Here is an 18,147-nt window from a genome sequence, read left to right as displayed (position 1 = left end):
GCCTGAGCGGCCGACCCCTCCTCCGTGCGCGCGCGCCCCTCTTGGCTGCGCGCCGGCGCCGCCTGGCGGGAAGGAGGGGAGGTGGCAGGCGCGATTGCAGGAGGGGCGCACCTCTTCTCTTTCGTACCCCCCGGAAGGTAGATCGAGAAGGGGAAGAGGGCGGACCGGGAGGAGAGAAGAGCGCGCGATCGAGCTGAGCTGGGGGCGGCAATGTGGGAGGTGGTGCACCCCGCTATCTAGACAGTCCTTTCCGAGCAGGGGGCGTGTGCGCTCGGCGCACCTGCGAAACCACAGAGCCCTGGGCCGGCACGTGTGGAGAGTGTAGACTAGTCCACTGCTCCCCGCTTCTCGCTGCCTCAGGGAAGGGAGGGGGGCGGGCAGGTGCTGCGGGCTGGCTAGTGGGGAGGGGGCGGCGGCCATGGAGCGGGTGAACGACGCCTCCTGCGGCCCGTCGGGCTGCTACACCTACCAGGTGAGCAGGCATAGCACAGAGATGCTGCACAACCTGAACCAGCAGCGCAAAAACGGCGGGCGCTTCTGCGACGTGCTCCTACGGGTGGGCGACGAGAGCTTCCCAGCGCACCGCGCCGTGCTAGCTGCCTGCAGCGAGTACTTTGAATCGGTGTTCAGTGCCCAATTGGGTGACGGTGGAGCTGCGGACGGGGGTCCCACCGACGTGGGGGGCGCGGCGGCGGCCCCAGGCGGCGGGACCGGGGGCAGCCGGGAGCTGGAGATGCATACTATCAGCTCCAAGGTGTTCGGGGACATCCTGGACTTCGCCTACACGTCGCGCATCGTGGTGCGCCTGGAGAGCTTCCCCGAGCTTATGACGGCCGCCAAGTTCCTGCTGATGAGGTCGGTCATCGAGATCTGCCAGGAAGTCATTAAACAGTCCAATGTGCAGATCCTGGTGCCCCCTGCTCGGGCTGACATTATGCTCTTCCGCCCCCCTGGGACCTCAGACTTGGGCTTCCCTTTGGACATGACCAATGGGGCTGCGTTGGCAGCCAACAGCAATGGCATCGCAGGCAGCATGCAGCCCGAGGAGGAGGTGGCTCGGGCAGCAGGTGCAGCCATTTCCAGCCAAGCCTCTCTGCCTGTGTTACCTGGGGTGGACCGCTTGCCCATGGTGGCCGGACCTTTGTCCCCCCAACTGCTGACTTCCCCATTCCCCAATGTGGCATCCAGTGCTCCTCCCTTGACTGGCAAGCGAGGCCGGGGCCGCCCAAGGAAGGCCAACCTGCTGGACTCAATGTTTGGGTCCCCGGGGGGCCTGAGGGAAGCCGGCATCCTCCCGTGTGGCCTGTGTGGGAAGGTGTTCACTGATGCTAACCGACTCCGACAACATGAGGCCCAGCATGGCGTCACCAGCCTCCAGCTGGGCTACATCGACCTTCCTCCTCCAAGGCTGGGTGAGAATGGGCTGCCAATCTCTGAGGACCCTGATGGCCCCCGTAAGAGAAGCCGGACCCGGAAGCAGGTGGCCTGTGAGATCTGTGGCAAGATCTTTCGAGACGTGTACCATCTCAACCGGCACAAGCTCTCCCACTCTGGGGAGAAGCCTTACTCCTGCCCTGTGTGTGGACTTCGGTTCAAGAGGAAAGACCGCATGTCCTACCATGTGCGATCCCACGACGGGTCTGTGGGCAAGCCCTACATCTGCCAGAGCTGTGGCAAAGGCTTTTCCAGGTGAGGAAAGGTACCCCACCCACCGCCTGACCTTCTCCTGGCTTGTGGGGCAGTTCCTTATCAAGATTTGGGGTGGGTGTGGGATTTGGGGCTTACTTGGCCTTACAGAGCACATCAGTTTTGGGGTGTGTTTTAAGGGCACAGATTTGGAGACGCGGCTGCCACGAGCTGCTCGTGCTCTCATTCCTTAGGGAAGTTCTCAGGCACTAGGCTGTCTCACTGTCTCCTCCTTGGGGCCTGTGGGAAGGGGCTGGATTCCTCAGGCCACAGCCTTCAGGCCTCGCCATTCTTCTCCCTGAGCTGCCTTTGTGTTTCCGGCTCCAGGCATGGGGCCCTCTCTGGGGGCGGGAGGCCGGGCTCCTCCAGTGACTCTCCCTGTATGAATGGCCGCCAAGGGAGGGACTGGGACAAGCGCATCTTCACTCTGGCCATTCCAAGCCCCCCACCCCCATCCATGGAGACTCCAGCCTCACTCCTCAGCCTCCAGGGATCAGGGCACAAGGAAACCTTCAGAGGCTCCTAGCACCGAGATCCTTATCTGCTGGGACCTGGCGCCTCCAGTGGCTCGCTGAACCCACAGGTCTCCTTTATGTCCTCAGGGCAGGACTCTTTAGATTCACTTTGTAGTGAGCCTGGTGGGGAACAGAGGACTTGTCTGGGAGCCGAGGGATATTTAGGTTTGCTCTCAGAAAATCTTCAGAGTTAAAAGGCTGGTTTTAACTTGCCTGGATCCAGGAGCTAGTGTGTATGAACCTGGGGGATGGAGAACTCCCTCAGAGGGGCCCCAAGCAGAAACCAGTCCTACCGGTCAGGCAGCCCCTGCCCACCTGCTCCGCTGGGCATCTGGTTGACCAGCCCAGCTGGGGACTTAAGCTCTATCTCATGGCCTCTGGGGACTAAATTCCATCGGGGTGGCATTCACTGGCTGCTGTGTTGGAAGAGACTGGGGGAGGGGAGCAGGGAGTTTCTAAGGGGCTTTAGTCCCGGACAATGAATCACACACACCCCCTCCCGGAAAGGCTGTAGCCAGGCAGCCCTGTCTGGTTCTAAAGATGCCTCTGATCTCAGAAATCAGAGTTTCTGGTTTGAGGAGAAGGGGTGGACAGGCAAGGTCAGACCAATGCTCACTTCCCTGCCCTTGAGAAAACCAGAGGCTGGATAGGGGCCAGGGGGGTGGGGAATGGGGGTCAGGCTGAGTAGGGAGAGAACTCTGTAGAATGTGTGCTCGTGTTGGGGGTGGGGGGCTTCTGGCCAAGTCTGTGGCCTTCTCTTTCAGGGTTTAAAGTCGCGGTTCTCTCTTCCAGGCCAGATCACTTGAACGGACATATCAAGCAGGTGCACACCTCTGAGCGGCCTCACAAGTGTCAGGTAGGGGCCGGGCAGGGCAGAGATGGGCAGAAGGAGAATGCTGCTTCTCTTCTCACAGCCATGGCCACAAGCAACTGCCGTGTGTGCCGGGGCGCTGACTGACTGACCACCGCTTTGCACACCTCCCGCTCTGTCCCTCTGTCCGCTCTCGTCCTTTGTTCTCCCCCCTTCTTCCCCCTTGTTCTCCGCTCCCCCTTGTTCCTGGTTGCTTGGTCCCGGTCCCCACCCCATCTATACTCTATTGCTTGGCTCAACTCTCCTGGTGTTTGTTGGCTCCTTGGATGGCAGGCCACACTGTATTCATGTTGTCCTGGGGGCGTTGGTTCCCAGCCATTCACAGGGAAGTTTGCACAGTGGGAGGGAAGGGATCCTGGTGGTCTAGCCAACAACTCTCTGTTTTCAGTGTCTTCTCCTTGTCTGCCAGGCAGGCTAATGTGAGTTGGAGGTCTTTCTGGGTTCCTTCAGTGTAAGGGTGCAAAGGGCAGTGGGGGAGTGGGTAGACCCACTTGAGTCTGTGTAACCTATCCTGAGCTGTGTTCAGCCAGGGTTTCTGGAGGACCAGAGAGCAAGGTGGTATCCTTGCCAGTCCACTATGTGGAGCAGCAGGTAGGGAAGGCTGAGACCTTCCCCCTTAGAATGTCCATGTGAACAATATCTGGAGGCCCTGTTGGTGCCCAGAAACTTGAATGTCCTCTCTTGCCCAATGGATGGAAAACATGTTTCTATCTTCTCCGTTTTTCTTTTCCTGATTCTGTGCTCATTTCCTGTCATCTGAGAGGGGAGACAAGCAGGGGAGGAGTGGGGGAGCTTGAGACAGCTTCTGGTAGGACAAACTGCTTCTGTTTATCCCCTTGATGACTAGAGGGAAGGGCTCAGAGAGTCCTGTCGGGAGGGAGGGCAGAGTCTCGGGGCTAGGTGAGGACAGTGTTCCAGATGGTAGGCCGGGCAGCCTCCCTGGAGGAGGCTGACCCAGGGTGAGCCTGCTGGGATCTGTCTTTGCCTCGCTACTGTCTCTCTCTCTCTCTCTCTTTCTTTGGTTCTCCCATCTCTGAGTTCCGTCCAGACCCTCCTGGGTAGTGTGCTGAGCAGCCAGGAAGAGTAGGAGGAGCCCACAGGGCAGTGGGGGTGTGCCCGGTGGCCTGGGGGGGTAACCTGCACTCTCTGCCCTTTTTCCAGGTGTGGGTTGGGAGCAGCAGCGGCCTGCCGCCCCTGGAACCTCTTCCTAGCGACCTGCCATCATGGGACTTTGCCCAGCCTGCTTTGTGGAGGTCGTCCCATTCGGTTCCTGACACCGCCTTTTCCCTTTCTCTAAAAAAATCATTTCCAGCCCTTGAAAACCTGGGCCCAGCACACTCCAGCAGCCCTCTCTTCTGCCCAGGCCCACCAGGATATCTGAGGCAGGGCTGGACCGCCCCCGAGGGTAGCCGGGCCTTTGCCCAGTGGCCTGTAGGCTAGCCTTCCAGAAGAGGGCCGCCTCTAGAAGGAAGGAGGGAGTGATGGTTGGTCTGGGAGCCCTGCTCTGGGAGAGGCCAGCATGGTGGTCACTGCCCACCATTCCCAGCTCCTCCCTGGAGGACTTGGGATCTTTCCCAGCTCAGGATTCTCAGATGGGGGTGTAAGGACTCCTTCCTGGAACCCCTCAGTAGCCTTCAAGCTTCTTTATGGGATCTCTTGCCTTCCTGCCCCGTCCCCTTTTCCCCCAACATATGGTAGCCCTAGGCATCTCTACATGCCTGGATGATGTTAGAGGTTGGTGCTTTTGTGAAAACTAAGCCACCAACTGGCTTCTCTGCTCCCTGACCCTGGCATCACCTCCTATAAGGCATGGGGTTTCTAGAATGGGGCCTGGCCACCCTCACACCCCTGCCGGGAGTAAAACCACTTCCAGAAGAAACTCTGGTACAACTCCAATAGGGTCCCTAGTGTTACCCACCTCCCTCTCTACTCACATGGGTCCTGCTTTAATTTCTGACTAGTGAATTAGATTTTTGTGATTTTAAGCTTTCTTTCATTAGCAGGTCTGCTCAGGAACTAGAATAGCCGGTAGCTTTACATGGGGCTGATAAAGCAGATGTAGACCCTTTATCCCACCGGTTTGCCCTTTAGCCCCGCAGGCTCAGCGGGGAGAACAGGAGTGATGATAAAAAAAAAAAAAAAGTTTTCATTCTAACATTCGAGGCTTTGTGTGTTTTGTCCTTGGTCTGTGTCATAACACTGGCATCGCTGTCCCTTGGTGTATGAGCCCGCTCTTACCCATACCCAGTGCACCTTCACTGACCGTGGGTCCCACCTCCAGCCCTGTAGCCAGAACTTCACCTTAAGGTGAAGAAGACCTACTGGCTTGGCTCTGGGCTAGCCAGCCAGGTGTGCCTGGACTGGAGTAAACAGAAGTGGCGTCTGTTTTGCATGCTGTGGTATTCTGAAGTCAGAGATCAAGGGCTCGCCATTTGAGTTGGTTCCTGGGGCCCCAAGCAGAGCTAGGCATGGGTACCTCTTGGCCCCTCCAGTGCTGCGTGGACATTGGGAAAGAGGGTGAAAGAGGCCAGTCATACAGACGGGTATCACAAATGAGTGGGAGACCATTTGAAGGCAGAGATAGTGACAGACAACCTCTCCTGGGTGGAGTTTCCTTTCCTGCTGGGTGCAGCTGGGTTTATGGGTTCAATAAACTGGGACATTTCTCGTGTTTGGAGCCAGCCCAACAAAGAGCCGGGAGCATCTCAGACCTCTCCCATTGCTTTCAGTAGCTCCGCTTTTTGGACTGGTGGTGGCCATCTTAGTTGGAGGAACAGCTCATTTGAGGAGGAATGAGTTGAGATGGAAAGAAGGGCGCTGACACCTTCAAGGTCCATGGAGCTGAAACTCCGTGTATGGTCCCTGCGACTTTTCCAGGGCTGTAGGAAGGACCGCTGCAGCTCCTGAGGCTGTCAGATTTCCACCACACCCAAGAGTAGGTTGCATTAGTGTTCCGTACCAGCGGGGGCCCCAATTCCAAGCTGCTTAAGTCTTGAGGAAGTCTGGGATGGAAAAAGTTGCTGGGGTAGGGAGAGAGTGTGGCTGGGGCTCAGTGTTGAGTGGTGACTGGAGGTGATGGTCCAGTAGCAGCATGACTGCCTGGACACAGGGCCTCACACACTACTCGTTCACTCTGCCCCCAGCAGGGACTCTGTCTTCTGGCCCCACAGTGAGGGCACTTTTCTCCCTAGTGGCCCCAGCCTGAGAGTTCTGGGTGTTCTCTGAGTTCTGTCTCTTAGTACCTTTCTTCTTTCTGTCCCGTTTCTCCCAAGTTGAGTGACCAGGCTCTTTCCTGTTCTGGACACTGTTATCTGGACGCTGGCAGCCATTATAACTTCCCCAGAGACTTCAGCAGTAGATGACCAATACTGGTTACTGAGGAGCCAACAGTCACTTCAGCTTGGCTTTATAACACAGTGAAAACTTCGGTTTTTGTTTTGTTTTTCCCAGTACCAGATTTACATTCTTAATTATGTTTGCTCAGGCAAAAGTTGGCTTTCGTTTCCGTGTGAGATAATCGATGGAGGAATGGGCGGGGATGCCAGCCCAGTCTGTTCAATGAATCCCCCAAATGGATAGTCTACTTGTTGGGTAATTGAAGTTTGGCCATCCATCATCTTTCCATAGCTTAGCATGACAGGCAAAGTCTTTTGACGACAGGTCCCCAAAGCAGGTTGGTGAAGACACAGGCATCTCTTTCCTCTCCCTCTAGTGGATCCCCAGGACTCTCCCCAGGACTGCAGTAAGGGAATCGTCAGTATGTATCATTCATGTTTGGCCCCTCTGATGGTGGAGGGGTGGTCCTTGACTCCGTGCGGCTAAATCGATAAGTGCGCTACTCTCGAGAAGGGGTGCTGACAGCTCTCGCTCTGATGGTATTGGGGGTCGGGGATGATTTCACTTTCTCCCACTGTGGCCTGAAATCGGGTCATAAGGCCCCTGAGGTGGGGTCCACCCATGACCATGAGACCAAGTTTCCATGATGCTTTCTGAGTCACGTGGCATTATCCTGTCACCTTTCCATCAGGAGAGGCACAGCTGCTCAGTGCTAAAAGGGAATGGCATAGTTCGCTCACCTAAAACAACTATCTCCACTGAGTCTAGACGGCAAGAGCACAGGCTGGTCTGGAGTCCAGCTGCTCCATAGCCTGTCTGGCCTCAGTTTGCATATCTCTAAATTGGGGGCAATGAGGGCAGCCAGAGGGTTGGCAGAGAAAGAAGCCTGCTACTTCCTCTAGTACCTGAGGCCCGTGTGCTTTGAGCAAGTGATTTTCCAGAAGTAATTTTCTCCTTTATAGAACAAAGGAAACATCTAAAAGGGGTAAAACCGGAATTTCATTGGTATAAACTATCCTTTTCAAATATATGTTGACTTAAGACTGAGAAAGCACAGGCATTTTGAACTCGGGTAGAAACAGCCTCATTGTGTGTTTCTCGCTGTGGCTCTGCTGTTAGCAGATAAACATTTGTATGTGGTACTAGTATTCAGACACTTATTTCAAGCTCTTGGGATCTGCTTTCGCTGAACAAGGGTAGTAGGGGCAGCTCCACTCTAGTGTGGCAACAGGGTGGAGGTTGTCCGTGGACTAACGTCCCATCTGTTAAAGGTGAATGGTACTTTTTCTTACAGCTTTCAAAAAGTAAACGTACACCGAGAAAAGGAAACAGAAATCAAACTTGACTAGAAAGTTCCTCAATTCTGTTCTCCTGAGACTCTTCCTGACATGCTATGATCCCAAACTGGGGTGTCTTTGTGAGGCAGGGGTGTTTGAAGAGATGAGTGACCAGTGTTAAGTCTGGTCCTCAGGAACGGGACATGCTGCCTTCTGGGGTGCTGACCTCAGATCCTGAACTATCCAGTTCTGGATTCTGGCTGTGGATGTACTCATACTACACAGACTTCTCAGGCCATACTCTGTCAGAGACTGGTATACTGTACTGCCTGCCTCCTCAGGAGGGTGCTCTAAGGAAGGATGCTGTTAGCTAAGTGCCTTTAATATGTTCAGCATGGCTGGTGTCTGCCTGACTGAGCATTTAGCATCTCGTTACCACCCATGCTTCCCCAGCTAGAACATTTTACAAAGACTCCCAAAGCCGCCTTAGGCCCTAGTTCTCTGCTAATTCTCAAGTTAACAGAATTGATACTATCATTTCATAGGCCGCTGTTTCAGTACAAACTCATGAAAATATCCTGAGGAGTTATTGCTGAGCTTTGTCCGGCTTTTCCTTCCCATTTCCCTGTGGCCAAGACTAACGTCACTTTTGAATAAAGTGAAGAATGGAAATCTTTATACAAAGCAACTAGGGAGAACCTCGCGATACAATTGAGGAAGGCTGGTCTGTCTATATGTCAGTCACTCATCTGTAAATTCACTTGCAGCCAATGTACCTAAAGACCATTCTTAATGGTTAAGAATGAAAACAGTCCTCACTTTTTCTTTTTGTCATGGAAGAATGCAGACTTCCACTTGCCATGTTTTGACATGTTTGCGGTAACCATCTGGAACCAGTGATTTCAACTCAGGTGCCTCATGAGGTGGCATCCTGGGAAATGAGAGCAGCTGCATGGCATTATGGGTAGAGAGTCTGGCCTAGAGTCAAAAGCTCTCTTTACACAATGGTCAGAATGATGTTTGCATTCTTGTGTACTGGGTGGGCAGGTGGGAGGGGTGAAAAGTCTCACCTCATCCTGTGTTCCTTTCTGCCCACAGACCTGCAATGCTTCTTTTGCCACCCGAGACCGTCTGCGCTCCCACCTGGCCTGTCATGAAGACAAGGTACCCTGCCAAGTGTGTGGGAAGTACTTGCGGGCAGCATACATGGCCGATCACCTGAAGAAACACAGTGAAGGTCCCAGCAACTTCTGCAGTATCTGTAACCGAGGTAATTTCCCAACTGTTTCCCCACTTGTAGAGGATGGACCAGAACTTGTGTGGGAGGTCCAGAGGTGACTTGCCAACCCCGTCTCAGACTCTCTGCACGGCTACCCCTTCCCTCTGAATGATAAATGCCTTCCAACCACCAGCCTTCTGTCTGCCTTCAGCTCCAAGCTAGCTGTTTGCTAACCCTTCCTTCTCAGAAAGTTTGGGGTGCTTGGAATGGGCAGTCCCAAGAGACCAGCAGATGGGAACAGGAGGAGAGAGTGCTGTTCCCAAGCTTGGACCCCCCCAAGCCCCTACTGCTCAGGTGGCAGGATGATGGCTGCATATTGCAGATACCCCTGAACTCCTGAGGCTGGTGGGGGAGCCATTAGGTCCTAGGATAGGTGGGCTAGAAGGAATCCTGCTTGAGAGATTTCATGGGCAGACTCACTCGTACATGAAATTCAGCAGCCAGGGAAGTAGATCAAGTCTGGAGACAAAAAAGGGGTGTAGAAACTTGGCTAGCACACTCAGGTAGGTCATGGCCTTGATGAGAAAATGTGAAAGGTACGTGGAGTAGGTCAGCGTGCTTGAGGACAAAGTGGGCCTAGCTAGTGTCTCTCTCTTTGGCACTGGTGCTGTGTTGGATGAGGTCAGGCCTGTCCCTGAGGTTCCATTGGGTCTCGTTGGCTGTTGGAAGGCTGAAGGTTTGCGTCTGGAAGTGTCAGCAGAGGTGGCTTGCGTCTTGTTGTTGTTGCGGTCGGGACAGCTGTGGATGGTAGGTGCGTAGTATGCTTGCTTTGGCCTGGTTGGGGATGTTACTTACAGGAAATCCTTACCTCTTGGGGCGCTCTTGTCCCAGTGCTTCTGAAAATCTGAGATGTGGTTTCGTGAACCTGGAGTCTGGGGAGCCAGGATTTGGTATTTCAACCCCATTTGAGAGATGAAGAAACAGACTTACTACGTGGCCTTACTGTGTATTCTCACTTTCCCTTCTAAGTCTGTTTCTTAAATCTCAAATGGGGTTGGAATACTCCTTGCCCACTTCACAGGTGGTTGTGGGAATCGCGGGAGATGAGGTATATGAAAGCTCTCTGAATCCTGATGAGCTGCACACTGAGGAGCTCTGTCCTTAAACTTTGTGAGAGTTAGGAAGGACATGCTCGCTGACATTCTGGTTTGCACCAGGCACAATACTGCCTAGTTTTTGGCTGGAATCCTTGGGGGCCGTGCTGGCTGTGTGTATCCTGTGGTCCCCGGTAGAGGGAGCTTGCTGAGTAGCTGCGTGTTCTTGGTATCCTGGGTCTGAGTTCCTCTCTGGGACCACACACTTGGGGATTATCTACAAGGCCACTGGATATTGGCTTCCTTGCCTCTCTACCACCAGAAAGGCCATTGTGAAACTGAGGAACAATAATAAAAGCAGCTTAAGCCATCTGTCTTGCTTTTTGATGTGTCATTAGAACCCGTTTGAGGAAGGCGCTTCCCCCAGGTAGCCAGCAGTGGCTTGTGCATGCAGGGAGTTGCCAGGCTGTGGAGCTGACCCTTTTGAGTGTGGCTGCCCCAGCTCTAGGAAGCGATCATTTCCTGTCTTGCATCATCCAAATCTGGCTTCCTGACTGTGCCCCCAAACAACTCTTAAGCCTGTTGCCACATGCCATCAGTGGACGTTGCGTTACGTTTCCAATGTTGAAGTTCCCAGCTCAGGAGTTGGGATCAAGGAACTGAGCCTGGAAACCAAAGAGAATGGAGGAGGTAGATGATAAAACTCAGAAAGCCTAGGCCTAATTGCAGAGTCGGGGAGATGGGGTGAGAATACCAGCTGGGTGGGCTCAGCTCAGGAGGAAAGGAGAGCAGCAAGGAACTGCATGCCAAGTCCACCCAGCGAGGAGACAGCTGATGTGGTCAAGCTTACAGCTGTTATACATGAGGAATTTTTTTCTCCGGTTGATGAAAAGGACTTGGGCAACTACCATGAACTCCATGCTTGGGGCGGGGATCCCAAAGAGTTAAAAAAAGAACCCATCATTTTTCAGAAAAGCCAGGACTAGATCCGGATCACAAGACAGCATCTTTGGGTTCTGGACTCAGAGTAGGAAGTCCCATTCTTCCAAAAGGGCCAAAGAGAGCTCTGGTTCAATTCATCCCGGGAACCGACTCCATGGCACATCACTACCACCAATCATTAAGAAGAGAAAACAATTGTAGTCTTTATCCGAAGAGGAGGAGCAGGATTTTACCTCTGGGTTCATTCCTTGGGCAGAAATAGGAACCAAAAAAAAAAGAAGAGAAAGGCAGTTTTCTCCAGTGGAGGACAAGGGTCTTCTGGACACCAAAGACATGGAGACACCGGATGCAGAGCACTCACCAAGACAACAATGAGAGTAATTGCTGCATGAATGAATGTTCTTGTCTTTACAAGATCCACACAAAGACTAAGTGGCAGCCAGCAGCTGGTTGGAACAGTTATGGTTGGATCAAGTGAACATCAAAGAACCCTCTGAGATCCTTCATTTGTAATCTTAGTTGGGCTTTTTCAGTCTTTGCCATACTGACAACCCCTGGTCGTGAAGGGGAGGAAGTTGTCTGACTACTCTAATGAATCAGATGCAAGTGCATAAGCCAGATGACCTTGTCTTTCTCCCAGAGGCATAGTGGGATAAAGATACATATCGTTCCCTCCTTTCCAAGTTGAGGAAATCGGTTGATTTGGAGGGTGGGAAGGAGAGAGGAACCTGTAGCTCACCCCAGTTTTCTTCCTTCCTTTTTTGATTTCTGCAGCAGGATCTTTGTGTACATTATGTGTTGGTGTGGAGATGGAGAGATAACTCATTGACAGAGATAACATTTGGACTCAAACATCATTGTGCTACTTAAAAGATAAAGGAAGCCTTCTCCCTAGTCAGGGATACCTGCACATGTTACTGGTCTCAACCACAACACAAGGAAAAGCCTGTGATTCCTCTGGCCTGAGCTTACATGGACCAACTTTGTGCTCTGCTGGGTTTGGGCCAGGCAAAAGCAGTCCTTGATCCCTGTACGGATGTACAGCCTGCCAATGGAGGATTTGCTCCTGGGGTGCAAATTGCAGGCATACCAACAAGACAACACAACTAAGTCAGACACTTTTAGTCAGACATTCCAGGTGGCCTCAGAGGGCTGGAGAATCAGGCCCTGAGAAGAATCCCATCCTGTGAGTCCATGGAGTAGCGTGGTCTCTTCGTCTTGGAGCAAGAAGCTATGGCCTCTCCATTGCTCTGAAGCCAGGAGCAGGCTGCCTCCTGTCTCTTTGTTAATCAGTGGTGAAGGGGTGGGTGAGTTTAGAATGGCAGCTGAATATGCCTGGCTCTGGATGTGTTCTGCTCTGAAGCTTAGATTCACTTTCATCCAGCACTTAGCTGCTGAGTTGCTGTGTGTTTCAAGTCTGGGCTTCAAGTGGCAGCTGTGGATCCATTCCTACCACCCCCACCCCATGCTTCTGCTATAGATAGTACAACCTACAGCTGGGGAGAGTCAAGAGGACCTAGCCACGTGTTTCTCAAAACTGTGTTTCAGGAAAATGCAGCAAGTATTTACTGAGAATCTGCTATCTTTTCCTGGGATCGCTTTCCCCACAAGGAGCGAACACACTAATTCTGGTTGCTTCCACCATGTCTCCTTTAATTGCAGTGGACATGTCCTAGCATGCCGTGGGGAGGGGCTCATACGGCTTCAGAGGCCCTTTAGGGGATTAAAAAACAAAGAATAAAACTTCTAACGTGGCCACATCAGAAACTCCTGATATCTTGCACTGGTTGCCAAGGGTCAGTACTTCCTGGTTCTGCTTGGTTTTAAGGGTCTCTACCTGGTGTGGCACTGTGGGTTATTGCGCCAAACTGCAAAGCCGTTTGAACTGCGAGGTCGGCCGTTCAAGCTCACCAGCTGCTCCTTGGATACCCTATATAGGGTTGCTATGGGTCAGAACCAACTCGAAGGCACTTAACAACAACAACACATGGTCAATTCAAGGGGCAAGCCTAAGACCCTCATTCCCATTAGGCTTATGTACTCCTTACTGACTACAGCCTCCCTTGTTGGAAATGTGAACATGGGGCCCTCTTAAGCTAGTCAGCCCCCTACTGGTTGACCTCAGACAGATCACTCAGATCGCAGTGCAAGACAGCTTGCTCAATCAGAGCCAAGGCCAGCCTATGTCTAGTCTTTGAAGCAGCTGTGTTGGGAAAGGAAGGAAGACTCACTCGGTCTTCTACTTCCCTCCAGCACTTGCCCACTAGGGACTTCCCCTCTCACCCACCAATGTGGCAGAGAACGAAAGGAACATAAAGGGGATGGTGGTTGTAACCGTCCAGGGGCCCAGGGCCAAGCCACAGGAGCTATGACAGTGTGTGCCTATGGGTAAGGGCCAAGTTCTGTTGGCACACAGTCCTGGGTTGGAGTCCAGGCTCTGCTACTTAGTAGCTATGCGAGCAACTACTGTTATCTCACCTTACGGAACCTCCTGTTTCTTCATTTGTAAAACGGTTATAATTCCCATGTTACAGAGTGGCTTAGAGTCCTGGTGTGGCACTGGAGGATAAGCACTGGACTGCAAAGTCAATTTGAACCACAAGGTTGGCAGTTCACACCCACTAGCTGCTCCTTGGAAACCTATACAGAGTCGCTGAGTCGGAACTGACGTGACAGCACTCAACAACAATAGGGTGACTGTGGAAGGTGCTGCCCCCCCCCCCCCCCCCCACACAACCACACACACATCGTCAGCACGCACCCAAGGTGAACCTTTATCATAGTCCTCGCTACATACAGAAGAACATGTCAATTTAGACTTTAAAAAAAAAAAACCCTTTTAAAAAACTTTTTTAAAAAAACCTGCACGTTTCCATTGCACAAGGCTATCCAGCCTCTGATCCTTTCGCAATCGATTCCACAGTTATCCTGTGACTGTGTACACTTAAAAAGGAATGAACGCATGTATTGATATGGGGTCAGCAGATATGGAGTGGACTGAAAGTACAGCATTGGAGCACTGGTACCCCAAGGGGACGACACATTCAAGAGCTTTTGTTCTTACTGGAAGACACGTGGTCCTTGACCACGATGGGGTTTGAAGGAACAAACCTTTTTAGAAAGTGTCCATTCTGCAACACTCAAATTGAAATCTTTTTCCTGCCCAACGGATTCCGTATTCTCAGTCTTATGGCCAGTATGGATATTGTACCAAGATCTCTTCCCAGCTTGAGCCATCTCGGGGCTCACGTTGAACGGAGCAGCCCCAAGATGACTGGATTGCTTGTTCCACGAGACAAAGAAAACAGAACTCTTCCCTAAGAGAACCTGGCGGACGCTCCAGACCCCAACCTGAGAGACCACCATGGAGAAGAGACAGCCATGCCTTTCTAACATAACTTCCTGTTCTTCTGAAGATCTAAGCAATAACCAAGTCCCATTATTCTGAAGGTGGGGGAAGTAGCAAAAGCATGTCAAAACCTCCTAACAGATAGGAGGCAACTCCTGGAGACCTGCCACACATCTAAGTCAGCGTCTGGTTTGTGGTAGTTACTTGTAAGTAGGCTGGACTTCTGTGGCTGCCCTGGAGCCCACATACTTGTCTGATCACATTTCTAGCCGTGGTCCCTTAAAGTGCTTGTTCTTGAGGCACCAAGTGAGCCTCGCTCAAGGCATTTGGCCTCTGGTCCAGGCAGCTCACTAGGTGGCCAGTCCAGCATCCCCACTGCTGCAGCCTGGCAGAGTGGGCTCAACAGAGAAGCTGATTCCTGAACAGTGCCCCCTCCTCCCAAGCACATGGCTCACGTACTTGCAGCTGTTCTGGAGCCCAGGAGGGGGCCCCTTGTAGGTGCAGCTGAGCTGGGGTTGCTAGCCAGCGCGGCCAGACTAGAGGCGTGGGGAAAGCAGAGTGTCTGTGCAGGCCGCGGGATCTCATCTCCTTTTGTCTTGTTTAGGTTTCTCCTCTGCCTCCTACTTAAAGGTCCATGTTAAAACCCACCACGGTGTTCCCCTTCCCCAGGTCTCCAGGCACCAGGAGCCCATCCCGAATGGGGGAGCAGCGTTCCACTGCGCCAGGACCTATGGCAACAAAGGCAAGCGACCCCTTGCTCTGCACTTTGCTTCTCTGCGCAGACTGTGTTGTGGGGGCGCTGGGCCGGGCATGGGGAGGCGGGAAGGCTGCCTCCAGGAGGCTCTGATTTGAGTGGCAGTGGCCTCCAGGATTAAAACTCACATAGTGTGTCTCGCTGCAGGTCAGTGAGTGAGCTTTTAGGGCCCTGCTGAGATCCAGCCCCACCTCCTCCTCTTCCCCAGCCCTCCTCCTCAGCCAGTTCTTGGTGAGCAGGGCCTGCAGGGATGCCCTGGGCCCAAGGCAGGAAGAAGGGTCCAGCATGATGAGTCGTCTGTGCCTGTCCATTGATTGTCGCCCATTGAAGATGGTGCGGGGCTGTGGCTTGAACGCTTTCTCCTCTGACCCTGTGGATTGGGGGACCCAGCGGCTGGCTGGTTGGTGGCTATGAACAGCCCTTTGTGGAGGGTATCTGGCTGCATTTGTGAGGTGCATGGGGGACTCTGGTTTGCAGTTGGTTTGCAGGGAGCTCCCCAGGCCCCACCTTCATTTGTTGACTTAGGCTGGTCTGTGGTGTTTCAAGCTGTTGTTACCTCGGGATGAGGCCAAGTGCTTGGCAGATGGTAGAGATGGCATGCTCCACGCTCCCATCACAGATCTCCCTTCCTGGCATGGCATTGAACCCGGGTAGGAAGCTGCTGATGGAGAGAAGACGCCAGTGCAGCCTGCGGGCAGTGAGTGCTGTCTCTTGGGTCCATATATCCAGTCGGTGAAGTTGTTCAAAGTGGCTTTTCACCTCTGTGTTTTGAACCCCGATGCGCAGAAGAGTTTTGTCAGAAGGAAGGCAGTGAGGATTGGGCTTTTGTTTGCAGCAGGTTTGGATTCTAACCGAGCCATCGATGGGGTCTGCTTGGTTGAGACCCTCAGGGCTCTGGATTTGCTTTGCTAGAGTGCAGATAGTGTGGTTCAGGATCGAGACCCTGATATCCTCCTCTGCATCATCAGAGCCCCCAGGAGAGCACTTAGGAGTTGGGATTGGGGTCCTGAGTTCTGGGCAGAAGCAGTGGCGGTCTCCTCTTTGTCCCACCTTCCTTGAAGCAGGCTGAGATGGTGGTGAACGGCACATGTGCACCTGCATGAAGAATCACAGCAAGCAAGGCTGAAGGCCCCCAGGTCCCACTGTCTTACCCCATAGGTGCTCCAGGCTCCCAGCCTGACGGCCCAGCCTCCACAGGTCCTGCCAAGGCAGTGGCTGGCCATTGGCTGCCCTCCATAACCCCTCCAGCAACCTGGCTTCACCTCTCCCCTCTGTTTTGTTTTTCTTGTAGAAGGCCAGAAATGCTCACATCAGGATCCGATTGAGAGCTCCGACTCCTATGGCGACCTCTCAGACGCCAGTGACCTGAAGACCCCAGAGAAGCAGAGCGCCAACGGCTCTTTCTCCTGTGACATGGCGGTCCCCAAAAACAAAATGGAATCTGACGGGGAGAAGAAGTACCCGTGCCCTGAATGCGGGAGCTTCTTCCGCTCCAAATCCTACTTGAACAAACACATCCAGAAGGTGCATGTCCGAGCCCTTGGAGGTCCCTTAGGGGATCTGGGCCCAGCCCTCGGCTCACCCTTCTCTCCCCAGCAGAACATGTCTCTTCTCGAGTCCTTTGGGTTTCAGATAGTTCAGTCAGCATTTGCATCATCTCTAGTTGATCCTGAGGTTGACCAGCAGCCCATGGGGCCTGAGGGGAAATGAGGAAGATGTGCGTCCCACGGAGACCACCGCCCTCCGGGGACTCTGCTAAGAAATGCTGTGAATGCGGAGGGAGGTGATGTCTTGGGGTTCTGTAGCGGAGAGATTTTTATTTTTAACTCCCCCCAGCCCTGTCACCCCACTTTCCTCTCCACCACCCAGTTCCCCCAATGGTCTTTAGAAATAGATTCTCATCTGACGCTCTGCAGAAGTATCTGCTAGACCCAGAATGGGATGAAGGCAGAAAACACTACATAGGTCTCCAAGGCAACACCAATCCTGGTTTCGCTAATGGACAGAAGCCGGAATTGTTGGTGCTCAGTTCTTAGTGATCCCAAAACCCAACCCAACCCCACCCCATGGAATTCTGGGACCCCAGTGACTTGAGTTCTTTCCCACTTCTCCAGTCCCTTAACCCTGCTCCCCTTCCAACATCCCTCTAAAGAAACCATGATAGGGTTTCCATCCATTTAGACAGCGCTGATGCCCAACTGTTTTTAAGGAAGCTGGGCACCTACAGCATCCCATGGACCATGGGGGAAGGGTCTGTCCCTCTGAGCTCAACCCTTGGCCTGGAAGACCTTTGACCTTCCAGAGCTTTGTTTGGAAGCCAGCATTTCACTGCTGGGACAAGCTCAGCTATTGACAGCAGCCCCACCCCAATTTCTAGTTCTTATGTGGTTCTAACCATTCAACTTGCTGTTGGGTTTTAATTCTCTAATTCTTATTGTTATTATTTTTTAGGACCAGTTGTAGTGAATTGCTACTGAAAGCTATCCCAGGTGATACAGAGCTCTTTGTAAAACCGCAGTCACAAGTTAGGGTTAGTATTAAACTTTGTTTAGCTGTACCATAATTAACTTGGCTAGTCGATGGTTTTAAGTCTATGGAAGAAATAGTTTTATGCAAAAATTTAAAAAATGCCAGTCTGGTCAGGGAGGTGTGAGTTTCAGTGCTATTAGAAGCCAGGAAGGCAGGAGAGCCAACAGGTTGGGGCCATTGTGTACCTCAGTGTGTCACACTTGAGCAAGCCCGGGTTGACCTCATGATGTGAATTGATCTGATTAGACTGTATTAAAAACGTTAGTACGTTACTCTGCCTGGTCCTGGAGTCCAGTTTTTCAGCTGATGGAGTCTTTGGGACCCAAGGGTGGGCATTCACACTCTGTATTTGGACTGGGGCAGAATCCCAGGAGACCTTTTCTTTCCAAGCAGAGGATAAGCCTCCTCATATGAGAGGATTCGTCTTCATGCACTAGCAACACTAGGACTAACAGATAGAGGTTTCCGCTGAAGATCTAGTTGTCAGCCAGCATCCCTTCATTCAACAAATACTATTTACTGTCTTGACTGTTGAGTGCTAGGCATGGTTCCAGGCCTCAGGGACACAGCAGTGA

General features: G+C 52.7%; 1 protein-coding gene across 4 annotated transcripts; it reads left to right on the top strand.

The window, feature by feature from the left end:
- Window positions 1–17,844, top strand: PATZ1 (POZ (BTB) and AT hook containing zinc finger 1). Of its 4 annotated transcripts, none has more exons than XM_006869274.1 (5): window positions 1–1,689; window positions 2,994–3,057; window positions 8,784–8,955; window positions 14,959–15,031; window positions 16,335–17,844. In XM_006869274.1, the coding sequence occupies exons 1-5, from the start codon at window positions 419–421 to the stop codon at window positions 16,366–16,368; spliced, it is 1,614 nt and encodes a 537-aa protein (XP_006869336.1). In that variant the 5' UTR covers window positions 1–418; the 3' UTR covers window positions 16,369–17,844. The 4 variants fall into 4 exon arrangements, with proteins under 4 accessions (XP_006869336.1, XP_006869334.1, XP_006869335.1 ...); XM_006869272.1 differs by having other exon boundaries at window positions 14,894–15,031; XM_006869273.1 differs by lacking the exon at window positions 14,959–15,031.
- The last annotated feature ends 303 nt before the right edge of the window (window positions 17,845–18,147 follow it).

This window comes from Chrysochloris asiatica, unplaced genomic scaffold (genome assembly GCF_000296735.1).
Source record: "Chrysochloris asiatica unplaced genomic scaffold, ChrAsi1.0 scaffold00128, whole genome shotgun sequence".
NCBI classification, from domain to species: Eukaryota; Metazoa; Chordata; class Mammalia; order Afrosoricida; family Chrysochloridae; genus Chrysochloris; species Chrysochloris asiatica.
The sequence above is the reverse complement of the archived record's forward strand: the minus strand, read 5'-3'. Positions and strand labels throughout refer to the sequence as shown.

Bases quoted from the DNA above. Each gene is read 5' to 3' on its own strand.
- PATZ1 (XM_006869272.1), top strand. From the start codon at position 419: ATGGAGCGGGTGAACGACGCCTCCTGCGGCCCGTCGGGCTGCTACACC. The intron at 1,690-2,993 runs GTGAGGAAAGGT...TCTCTCTTCCAG, and splicing joins TGTGGCAAAGGCTTTTCCAG to GCCAGATCACTTGAACGGAC. The intron at 8,956-14,893 runs GTAATTTCCCAA...TGTCTTGTTTAG, and splicing joins CTGCAGTATCTGTAACCGAG to GTTTCTCCTCTGCCTCCTAC.